Source organism: Danio aesculapii, chromosome 3 (genome assembly GCF_903798145.1).
Source record: "Danio aesculapii chromosome 3, fDanAes4.1, whole genome shotgun sequence".
NCBI lineage: Eukaryota > Metazoa > Chordata > Actinopteri > Cypriniformes > Danionidae > Danio > Danio aesculapii.
Genome location: NC_079437.1, coordinates 56884450 through 56897369, shown reverse-complemented (window position 1 = coordinate 56897369; position 12920 = coordinate 56884450). Strand labels below are relative to the sequence as shown.

The 12920-nt window shown below is 40.8% G+C and overlaps 1 protein-coding gene across 1 annotated transcript in view; it reads right to left on the bottom strand.

The window, feature by feature from the left end:
* Positions 1-12920, bottom strand: part of LOC130221704 (BAH and coiled-coil domain-containing protein 1) — a 134055-nt gene that overhangs the window by 22583 nt on the left and 98552 nt on the right. The window contains exons 15-19 of the mRNA XM_056454282.1: positions 8209-8314; positions 5274-5490; positions 4591-4785; positions 1371-1544; positions 1035-1294 (exon numbers count right to left, since the gene is read on the bottom strand). Coding sequence (XP_056310257.1) covers positions 1035-1294; positions 1371-1544; positions 4591-4785; positions 5274-5490; positions 8209-8314 — 952 coding nt within the window. The remainder of the gene's footprint in view (positions 1-1034; positions 1295-1370; positions 1545-4590; positions 4786-5273; positions 5491-8208; positions 8315-12920) is intronic.

Here is a 12920-nt window from a genome sequence, read left to right as displayed (position 1 = left end):
TGCTTCTCAGATGCTACATTCTTCAGTGTTTAAGGTACTCATTAGAGCGCCCACCTCCCAAACCAAAACTGTGTGCACAGTTGTCAAATCATCAGGGTTACTTTAAGATACAATTTTATCTAAATCTCGGTCACCCAGTGAAGCTAAGCAGGGTTGCGCCTGGTCAGTACCTTGATGGGAGACAACATGGGAAAACTAGGTTGCTGCCGGAAGAGGTGTTAGTGAGACTAGCAGGGGGTGCTCAACCTTCGGTTTGTGTGGGTTCCAATGTCACAGTATATTGATGGGGACTCTATACTGCTCAGTCTTTCAGATGAGACCATAAAAATAGGTCCTGACTCTCTGTAATCGTTAAAAATCCCAGGATGTCCTTCGAATAGAGTAGGGGTTTAACACTGGTATCCTGGTCAAATTTGCCCTTATGGCCTCCTAACCATCCCTATATCATAACTGGCTTTAACATTGTCTCCTCTCCACCAATAAGCTGGTTGGTGATCTGGCACAAAATTGCTGAGAAATTTTGTTTATTGCCCCCCTCTGCCACTATCAACAGGGATATTAAGAATTTTACACTTTTGGGGTGGGGCAGAGCACTCTGACCTAGATAAACTTGCCTAATCCTAGAAAAGATGCAGAAGATTTGCTTAGGTTTGAAGAAAGTGATAAGGAGTTGAGGGTGTTGCCCTGTCCTACAAATCCCACAGATATCAGTCCAATTGGTCTTTGGGATGTGATGGACCAAAAAGTTTAATCCACTTTAAACAGAACTTGAAGGACCTGCTGCAAAAGGCTTGAGTTCATGCCTCAGTGGTTTAGCGATGATTTGGCTGGATATGTAACACCAACAGCACATTAGGCAGATGGTCATAATTGTGGAACATTTCAGCAACTCAGGCAGGTAGAGTTGTGTAGAATGCAGGTGTAGTTCTAGTTAATTGAAACTGCTTCAGTTCCATTTAGCTTGAATGTCACTGTGCAATGTAAAGTCAGTGTAGTGCAAATTAGTTTTTCAAGAATGTGTTCATGTTGCTGACCGTGGCTCTCAGCATGGAGGTCTTCCGAGTGGCTCTCTTCAGTCTCTCGCTGCTGCTGCTGGGAAATGGAATCAGGCTGCTACTCTTCCTATAATGACCGGGCCTTCCTGCCATTCCCGACCAGCGTTTGTCCTGTAGTCGTGGCCTGCCTGGTCGTCTTCTGGCACTTGGAGGTTTGGAGACAGTCATGGGAATTGATCTACAGGGGGTGCGTTGTTTCACCTTCACATCTCCCTCTGTTACAGCATGAAACTGAGATCCTGTTTCACAAAATCAGACAAGGTTACAATCAAACAAATGCAAGGTGCATTGATCACTATTTGTGAATCACTTTACCGTAAAGTTCTTGTCGTTCTCGCTTAATCTTTGCCTTTTGATTGGCTTCTAGTTTGACTACAGAGAACGGGGAGGGGCCTGTAACAGTCGGGTTGAAAGGCAGATCTCTGAACGCTGGAGCTTTGACGTCTTGGCCTTCCTCACTGCCATAACTGCCCTCCTCCTCTTCTTCCTCTGTAGCACAAAAATGGCATTTCAATATGGCTGTTCACATCTGACTATAATATATATAAATATCCAAAACATGATATGCTGGAATCACTATAAAGAAATGATGTTTGCAGTTTGCAACTACATCTTGATCTAATTTGGAAGTTGTGCAAACATTTGTACACCATATGAAATAAATAATGAGTTATAGTGTTGTTTTCAGGAATGCTGAAGAAGCAAATTCGCTAATTATTCATAGGAACAACTTTATATTCTGCTTTTTTCTCATTTTTTAATACATTGTTGGTATTTAATTGTGAACCAAGAGAAAACAGCATCAGAAAGTCTCCAAAAGTCTTAAAATCTGTGCATCTGTTTTGTGTTTTGAATCTATTTTTCTTCTTGCTCGTCTATGGTTGTGGCAGCAAATATTTTTTATAGACCTGCTCATAAATAACTGATTTGGATTCTTCACAGGTTGGTCAAATGTTCTGCTTCTTTCAAAAACATTTTAATTTGTTTTGTGTTAGTGTACACAAATACATATGTTTCAATGTATACTCCATATAACAGCGTGTGAAAGCCATATGCACTTGAACAACTTCTAATTCCATCTATAGATACTCATCTGAAGTATATTTGGGCCTAAGTGGACCAATTAAAGAAGACCACACACACATTTCTCATTTACACTATCCTCGAACAGCTCTTCTAAAACATTTAGTATTTCAAAAGAAACAGGCCCAGATGTATGGAGACACATATACTTAGGGCTGGGACACACCAAGTCGACGGTCGGCCATTGGGCTTTGTTGCTTCGTCATTAAGGCTAGTTGGATGTGTGTTCCACACATCGACTGCGTCCAGAATCGTCTACAGCTCAAGTAGGTTCTACATTTGAATTAGATTTTACTACATGACCATTAGAAAAGTATATTCTACGTACTCCAGTGCTTCTGGAAAGTATTCATAGGACTTCACTTTTTCTGCATTAAATTGTTACAGCCTTATTCCAAAATGGATTAAATTCATTTATTCCCTTGAAATTCTACACACAATACCACGTAATGACAATGTTAATTTTTTTTTAATTGTTGCAAATTTTAAAAAAAAATGAAAAACCTGAAAAAGCCCATGTACATAAGTATTCACAACCTTTGCTCAATACTTTGTTGATGCATTTTTGGCAGAAATTACAGCCTCAAGTCTTTTTGAATATGATGCCACAAGCTTGGCACACCTATCTTTAGGAATTTTTGGCCGTTCTTCTTTGCAGTACCTCTCAAGCTCTATCAGGTTGGATGGGAAGTGACGGCGTACAGCCATTTTCAGATCTCTCCTGAGATGTTCAATAGGATTAGGTCTGGGCTCTGGCTGGGCCACTCAAGGATATTTACTGAGTTGTTGTGAATCCACTCCATTGATATTTTGGCGGTGTGCTTTGGGTCACTGTCCTGCTGGAAGAAGAACCATCGCCCCCGTCTGAGGTCAAGAGCACTCTGAAGCAGGTTTTCATTCAGGATCTCTCTGTACATTGCTGTATTCATCTTTCCCTCTATCCTGACTAGTCTTCCAGTTCCTGCTTCTGAAAAGGGATGTTATTAGCCTGGTGATGAGTGGTGCCTGGTTTTCTCCAAATGTAACACGTGGCATTCACTCCAAAGAGTTAAATTTTAGTCTCATCAGACCAGAGAATTTAGTTTCTTATGGTCTGAGAGACCTTTAGATGCCTTTTGGCAAATTCCAGGCGGGCAGTGGTTTCCGTCTGGCCACTTCACTATACAGGCCTGATTGGTGGATTGTTGCAGAAGAATGCTGGAGCTCAGACAGAGTGACCAAGGGGTTATTGATCACCTCCTTGACTAAGGCCCTTCTGCCCCCGATCACTCAGCTTAGATGCCAGCTCTAGGAAGAGTCCTGGTGGTTCCAAACATCTTCCAATTACGGATGATGGAGGCCACTGTGCTCATTGGAACTTTCAGAGCAGCAGAAAATTTTCTGTAACCTTTCTCAGCCTTGTGCCTGGAGACAATCCTGTCTTGGAGGTCTACAGACAATTCCTTTGTCTTCATGCTTGGTTTGTGCATTGACATGCACTGTCAACCCTGGGACCTTATATAGACAGGTGTATACCTTTTCAAATCATGTCCAATCAACTGAATTTACCACAGGTGAACTCCAATTAAGCAGCAAAGGCTGTGAATACTTATGTGCATGTGATTTTTCAGCTTTTTTATTTTTAATAAATTTGCAACAATTTCAAAAACTCTTTTTTTCATATTGTCATTATGGGTTATTGTGTGTAGAATTTTGAGGAAATAAATTAATTTAATCCATTTTGCAATAAGGCTGTAACATAAAAAGCGAAGCGTATGAATACTTTCCGGATGCACTGTACATCCGCCATTTGTCATTATCACGTGAACCACCCGTGTCAGCTGCAACCCTTCATTCCCATTCATAAGTTCTCTCATGTGGCATTATAGGATGGCATAGCATCCAATGAATGAGCACTTCAGAATCTTGCCTGAAGTAATAGGTCATCCAGGTACTTCTTTCATACTGTTTTTCAAATACTATGAAGTGCAGCATACTACTCTGCTCGCATACTGTTTTTACATGCTATATAGTATGGAAGTATGCAATTTCAGACGCAGCCATCGGCTCTTATTGAGTTAATGTTGGAGCTCATTGGCCCGATTCAGCATGTTGAATTGGCGTACCATCACCTGAAGAGATCGCTCTAACTGGTTATTCAGCAATGAATTAGAACGCAAGTGTGACGTAGTGAAGTGATGTAGCAAGTAAACAATTCAAGCCAAGAAGGATCACAAAGAGGCTGGCTCTGCTGCTTTGTTTGTTTTGTCTGTGCACGGAGCAGAAAGACACATCCACGGCACAGAACACTGCAACTTTTTGGTCTAGATAGGATACAACGTGAGGCACAGTTTGGTTTTCTTAGTGCTAGTTGTTTGGCGTTAGCTTGGTGTGTCCTGGCACTTGTGGAACAACCGTGACATTCAAAGTTTAGCCAAGCCTATTTTACATTCCCCAAATGAGACACTCTCACCTTGCTCAGAGGACTCGCTTTCTAAGGGTGATGTCTCCCCATCCTCGTCCACCTCCTGTCTCCTGCCCTGCGGGATCCTGACCCCTGGCTGCTGCAAACAAGCTGCTGTTCCTGGACTTTTCTTCTTTTCCCGTTTTCCTGCCACAGATTCGTGCCGCTTCCAGCTCTCCTGTGTCCCACTATCTCCACTTGTGGCTGAAACAGAGCAAGAGACAATCATTTCCATTCTGTAGTTTATCCTACATCATAGAAAACTGCATCTCCATTGATACCTTTGCAAGGATATGGTGGAATTTGCGAACGTTATGCTTCATTTAGCTAGAAACAATCTTTCTTACTACTTAAGTACTGCAAAGATTTTTTGGTTCACAAAAGTGTTCTTGGAGCTTTGTATGATTACAGTTAAGCCACTGACAACACATGGTCTGTTTTGACAATGTTTTTGATTCTGTTATTGGACTTTTAACCTTTCTGGACCATTGCTGTCTAAGGGGTGAGAGAGCTCTCGGATTTCATCAAAAATATCTTAATTTGAGTTCTGAAGATGAACAAAGGTCTTAAATAATTGGACAACACAAGGGTGAGTAATTAATCATGGAATATTTATTTTTTAATGAACTAACCCTTTAAAGTCACATGGCACATGATATACACACATTAGCATTGTGGAAAATGGGCTTTACCTGTGTCGCTGAGGCTCTCAGACTCATTGGCTGTGCTAAGCTGTGCCGAGTCTCTTTTAGAGCCGCTGTGGCCAGAGTACAGGCTCTTAGATCCCGTGGAAAACTCTGGGTCTCTTGACGCAGTTCCAGATGTATGTTGTCCACCTGGGACCCTCTGCTTGAGTTGTGTTATTTGCTGATCTATGGTGCTGTTCTTCCGATAACACTGTGATTTCATCTAAGAAAGAACAACAAGAGCTCTCATATCAGGGGAATTTGATCAACATCGAGACTTGTTCTCTGCTACTTTTTAATTCTTCTCTAATGCTGAGTTCACACTGCAAGATTTTAGCCGATTTTTTTTGTGAAATCACACACAAATGCCTAAAAGTGCCTATGTATTTCCATGCTGCATATCTGGATTTGTTAGCAATTCATAATGTGCGGATCGAAAAATGCATCATCGATGACTAGATTTAATAACTGAAACTTAATTCTGATTCTGTAATTGGATACTTAGATTAAGAATATTGTTATAAAATCTACATTTCGATGCCTCTTATCAATTTCTGCAAGCACATTTAGTTTTTTCCCCTCGACAATTTGGCAAGGCCTACCAAAACTTCTAGACCTTGAATAATAATCTAAATTTTGGTTTAGAGATGCACTGCAGGAGTGCTCAACAGTGTGTCTGCATTTGGAAGAAGATGATGGCAAATCTAAGTGTAACTATTGTAATAAACTAATACGATGCAAGCCAGGATTCATGACTGACATGACCAAGCATATGCGGATGGTTCATAACATCAAATTCAAAGAATGCACCATGTTAGATTCATTGGGCATCCCAGGTGTAACCAATAAGTGTTTAAGCTTAACTTTATTGAACATGTAGCTGAGAAGCTCAGTCCAGGTTTTCGATTGTAACTTAAGATGAAACTAAACACTCTCAAGTGCACTTTGTCCGACTTTGTCATTAATAATCTTAGGGTTTGTAATGGAATTGAAAAAAAAAAAATGCATAAAGTCTAACGTTCTCTTACCAGTCCTGATGTGTTTAGTCTTTTTCTATTGTGAAAATTAATATGTATTTGTCTGTAAATTAGATTTTGGAAATCTGCTTCATTCTCTTTACACAGCAGCTCTCGCAGCGCCCGTCAACGGGTGTTTTACATAAGACACAGTTTTGTGAGTGTGATCTTTTTTCACAATCAATTCCTGATCCATTGCACAATAATTCAATCAAAGACACCTAATTGAATTGCTTTCAAAATATTTGTTAATGAATTTTATAAAAACAAAAGGATATATATACTACCTGACAAAAGTCTTGTCCCCTATCCAAGTTTTAGGAACAACAAATAATAACTTGACTTCTAGTGGATCATTTTGTATCAGAAGTGGCTTATATGAAAGGCAAAGGCCTCTAGAATATGCTTATTTTGCCAAAATATAATATGATCATGCCTTGATTTATAATTTATTTATTAGGACAGCAAGGTCTGACTTTGCTTAGACAAAAGTCTTGTCACTCAACAGAAATAATGTACAGTATAGAATTTAATGTCATGGTGCAGTGGTAAAATAATTAATATTATGTATGACTCCCATAAGCATGGAGGACTGCGACTATAAATCTCTGCAATGACTCAAATAACGTAATTAATTAATAAAGTCATCTGGAATGGCAAAGAAAGCGTCCTGCAGGACTCCCAGAGTTCATCAAGATTCTTTGGATTCATATTCAATGCCTCCTCCTTCGACTTACCCCAGACATGCTCAATAATGTTTCATGTCTGGTGACTAGGCTAGCCAATCCTGGAGCACCTTGACCTTCTTTGCTTTCAGGAACTTTAATGTGGAGGCTGAAGTATGAGGAGCGCTATGCTGCTGAAGAATTTGCCCTCTCCTGTGGTTTGTAATGTAATGGGAAGCACAAATGTCTTGATACCTCAGGTTGTTGATGTTGCCATACACTTTGCAGATCTCTCGCCAAAACCCCAAACCATGATTTTTTTTTTGAAACTTGACTGATTTTTGTGAGAATCTTGGGTCCATGCGGGTTCCAATAGGTCTTCTGTAGTATTTGTGATGATTGGGATGCACCTCAACAGATGATTCAGTGGAAAAATCCACCTTCTGCCACTTTCCCAAATGATCAACTAGAAGTCAAGTTATTATTTGTTGCTCTCTTACAACTGGGATCAACGACAAGACTTTTATCAGGTAGTGTACATGTTAAAACTGTATAACAGTGTATAGGCTTAATAGATCGGAAATAAAAGAAATCTATTATCTATAATTTCATTATGATCAAAACTACATTAGATTCAAAACTGGGAATCTATACATTTCTAATGATGCCCAACCCTATCGATGACCTACAGACAATGAATAAGCAAGATACAGGACAGCAGGGAGTTCTGCGAGGAGTTATCAGACTACAATATCAGGAACATGGCTTTGGTTCTGAGAAAAGCTCCAGAGAAACGGAGGAAAGATTAGAAAACTTTAACAGGAGCACCCTTGTCTTTTTGATGTTTCGTAAGTTGTACCACAACGGGGTTCCATTTCCAGTCTTAACCAAGAACTATGATCTCAAATTTGATCTTTCATTGTTTACTTATCACGTCTTGCCTGCATTTGATTGTGAAATGTCATTTGCAAGCCTGACAGAATTGCCTATGAGTCTTTCTATACTGCAGACATGCAGTGTGTAACATCCTGTTGCAGACTTATCACGTAAAGTAGCAACTGAATGCTACCCGAGATAGTCATGCAGTGTGAAAACAATGGCGATCCGCCAATTTTAGAAATCATGCAGTGCGAATTTGCTTTAAGTTAAGCTGTTTATATGCTGTTCATATATCTCCAAATCGATTCTGTGGAAGGAAACATGAGCTGACAAATTTGCTGTGATGTGAGAACATGAAAAATAAAATGTGTGGACACTTACCTGTGCAGAGCTCAGACGGCTAAAGCCTCGATTGGACAATTTTTTCCTCTTTTTCTGAGAGTCTCCGCGCTCCTCTGCTAGTGGACTTAGCCCCGCCCCCACCAACCTGTCAATCAAAAAACACCAGAGGCTGTTAAAGTTGGGTTGAACCAATACATTTCTCCTTCAGAAACAGCACGATAGGTTGTTTGTGCTCGCTATAATCAGCCTTCAAAGGAGAGATACTTTGGTGAAGAAAAACGATTTGTTCACTTAAACTGCTTGTTGAAAATCACTGAGTCATTCATGACTGAAACACCCCTACAGCTCAGGCAATGTTGGTATGAAAGGAGAAAACAAAGCAGATCAGACAGAGGATGAGGCTGAGCTGCCTTGCAGTGGACTCAATTTTCTGCCTGCTCTGATGAGCATTTAAAAAATAAAGAAGAAAAAAGCATGCTCTCCACACCTCACGCTTGAGGAACTGTGATCAGACAGCCATCCCACCACTGTTCGAGGGCAGATGACGGATAAAAAGCCCTGCTTGAATTACCAGGGGAGATTCTCCCTACAAAAAAGGGGGTCAGTTGCTTTGAAAAGACAGAGAGGGAGCCATTTGTGGGCACTGCATGTTAACCGCTATTGTTCTTGGTGAATATCAGAGCCGTCGCAGTAGTATTTCCATATCAGCATCGGCCTCAGCTCTGAATGCAGGCTGGGAGGGAATGCCCTTGAATTTCCCTGGAAACCTGCCCGACAGACCGAACACAAGACGGAGGCGCGCAGACAAAAGATTACCTTCCGTTCTCCAGCAAAGAGCCCAGCGCTAGTGTGCCGTCAGTCACACAAGCTGTTTAATCGCCGTTAGACATCTCTGGAGAGGCTGTGTTTGTGGAAACGTAATTGAGATTTTGTTTGCCATAATGTGCTTTTGCTTACGTGATTCCTGAGGGGAAATGCTGATTTCCACTGAGACATAATGGAAATCTAAGTTGTCTCATTTATATATACACAACTAGCCTTACTGCAAAAATATGATAACAGTAAAGATAATTATATTAATGTTGCATTAATTAATTATAATATTTTGTTTATTATTAGCATATGTTGCTAAAAAGGGATTCTATCAATACAGGTTATGACTGTACGGACGTTTTGACCTACATGGTCTTAATGGTCTGGTCCATGTAGGTTGAAATGTTGTTACAATAACATTTTTTTTGAGAGCTAAAGTGGCAGTGTGCCGATTTTATTTTTTACTTTTTCCAAAAACTGCTAGCAGCCTTTGAACTCCGGTGGAAATAAATGCTTACATTACACCCGCCCAAGCAACTGAGTGATATGAGCAACACAGAGGCCAGTCGGGGTTGCCAGGTGTGTGCAAAGCACTTGATTTGTGGTTGAAATCCAATCCCGTCTCAAACTTTCAATGCTAATTTCACCTCACGCTCCATCATGGACAACTCACGAGACAATATATCACCTCAACAAGAAATCTCATCATGATTTAATCTTGCAAGATCTCGTCACACCCCCATATATATATATATCTGCAATAACAGCACTCGTACAATTTCTTCACTCCACCCACATGGAGTGACAGCAGATCAATAAACTCACTACAGCTTAACAAATATTGCAGCTGTTGGACAACATAATGTACTTTTGAGGCTTTTTAGGGGAGAACGCAGCTGTTTCGATTGCAACTATGCAGTTTATTCATAAGGATAGTGCCTATTTTAAATATTCATAATTTCAGAGATTCAGCACATCAGCTGCCAGCCTGTCATACTGAGCAGAGGAAAGACGGTTGACGTTCTGCCACAAGATGGCCACAGAGACCAAGTCTTTAGGGGAGAAAAACAGCATTTTCTAAGCTTAAGTTTCAAACTACAGCTGAACAAAGTATTACAGAACATTCTAAGTCGATCGCTCTCTTTTGTATGTTATAGTGCTGTATTTATACCATAGTAATATGGTAGTGTTTGGTTTGCTTTGGATTTTTTGGGGTAAATTATTGTGGTCTCCCGATTGCAACAGAGAAATCACGGGACTGATCAAGACACGAAGATGACGATCACTGACAGATGGAGATTCAGCTGAGGGGAATAAAGGATTCATTCTCACAACAATACCACGGTATAGCCAACCTAGTGCTGTGTTTATTCCTGTCATTTTTCCTGATGGTTAATACAATAACCTACAGTGCAACGCGGGATTCGCCGGCCATTTGCTATTGAAGGAGCAGCAAAGACTATGGGACTTTGTCAGTAACTTTTACAGTTCAAATGGACCAGTTTCTTCTTCCTCCGGATCATAACATGCAAGTGTCATTAAAATTGTTGCCTTGTTTTGTGTAGTTTGCAAAACGTGTTTAATTGTGTGTTACAAGTTGTAATCACCCCGCGCGGCTTGTTATCACTTATCTATTCTAGATTAGTGCTTCTACTACATCTTTCAGGTTAAATCTTTATGGAGATATTCACATATCGCATCCAAAACCACATTAAAATTGTGACGCGTGCTTCTTCCTTTACCAATTTAAATTTAAACTCATGATCCTCTGCTGTTTGCCTTTGTTATGGCCACCATCAGCTGTTCCTCACACGCGTGGTGGGGTCAAATTTCAAAATAGTTCAACCTTTGTCACTGCGTGGATTAGTACTGAATGTGTGTAATTGTTATTACTTGGGGTTAGGGTTTAGAGTAGAGTAATATGCTGGTGTTTAACTGTATTGCTTTATTGGATTGCTGCATTGGGCTCTCACATACTACTGTAGCCATGGTGGGCATTTTTCTCGTGCTGAACGCAGTCGACCAATTGCAATAGACTGGGTCATCGGTCCAATCAGCGCAGATTAGCTTCGCGCTAAGGAGGGCTTTGGGCACAAATTAATCGCTAAATGATTCATATGCTAGTCGCTGTGATAATTAGGTAAAAATAAATGCATATTATAAGACATGAAAGTGTTTTTTGACCTTGCACGCATATCAGCCTGTTGTTGGGGACCCTCAAAACCAAAATACAACCTTTTTTAATGCAGAATAGGTGCTCTTTAAGTAATAGGGTGGCATTGATTTCTGCATTGAGTTTGCATGTTCTCCCTGTGTTTGCGTGAGTTTCCCTGGGTCCTCCTCAAGCTAACCTCACATATGGTATAGGTGAATTGGATAAACTAAACTGGCTGTAATGTGTGAGTGTGTGTGTGAATGAGAAAGTATATGGGTGTTTCCCAGCACAGGGGGATCACAAGTACTCTCAGTCCTGGATTGTGGCTGAAAGGGCATCCGATGCTTAAAATATATGCTGGAGTAATTGGCAGTATATTGGACTTGGAAACTTGGCAAATCTCTGGTTGGGATATCGTTGAGATCTCAGCTGGTCTCGGTTTATTGGGATGTCAGCGTCTCAATTTGGTCTCTATTTAAACTCTTTGCTGTTTTGTGGCATTAAAGAGATGTCTTGTGACTTCTCTTTCCTCCAGGATAGAGTCACGCTGGCCGTGCTGTGCATCTGCTTTTGTTGATACTAGTGTGTGTATATGTGCAGACACGAATAAGAGTGTGTATGTGCTGGTGTTTGTTTGGCGTGTGATTGACAGGCAAGGGGACAGAGGGCGCAGTGGAGTGTGTGTGTTCTTTCCCCGTGAGGGAGACCCCACAGCGCTGCGAACTGACAAAGACAACATGACATGGCCCCTCCTCTCGGAGCACGCTCACGGCAGCTAATTAAACAGAGCTCCGTCACACACACACACTTAACATCACTGTAAGGAATTCACAGAGACATGGTGTCAGACAAAAACGCACACACGTAGGATATGAGTTATTAGCAACTGACCCACTGCCCCCAATAACAAGAGGCTAAATGGAAAGCAGCAAGTGACAATGTCATGCATGGCGTCACCTGCACCAAAACACCAAAGGATCTGATCTGTCTATTAATAGCATCTCTTTATGTGATGCAGTGTCACAGTGTGATACCCACGAGTCCAGAACCAGCAGTGACAACACACACTGTCACACCACAAACCCAAACAACATAATTAGCAATGGGGATTAAAAGGAATTGAACCAGGTTCGAATCTGATTCCAGTTAACAAGCAATTCCCAACATAGGTTGGTTTACCACAGAGCGTATTTGACAGATTTGCATTGTTTATTGATATGTAGATGAGGTGGCATTTGCAGCAGAATGTGGATATCTATAAAGGTTACAAACATCTCATTAAGCTAAATATATGAATATATGAAAGGCTTGAAATTATGTTATCATTTTGGTCACGTGTGCTGCCAAAAGTGATCAGTGCCTGTACAAATAACGCTATATGCTTTCTAAATTATAATATGCTTTAGGTAGAATGTGAAATGAGCAAACTTGAAAACTGATTTCAATACATCCAGCATAGCTACTGAAACACACATATGATGCATATAAGGTAAACTCCGGCCACTTTATTAGGTGCACCTTACCGCACACTAGTACCGGGTTGGACCCACTTTTGCCTTCAGAACTGGCTTAATCTGTCGTGGCATAGATTCAACAAGGTACTGGAAATATTCCTCAGAGATTTTGGTCTAGATTGACATGATAGCATCACACAGTTGCTGCAGATTTGTTTACTGCACATCCATGATGCGAATCTCCCGGTCCACCAGATTCCAAAGGTGCTCTATTGGATTGAGATCTGGTGACTGTGGAGGCCATTTGAGAACAGAGAACTCATTGTCAT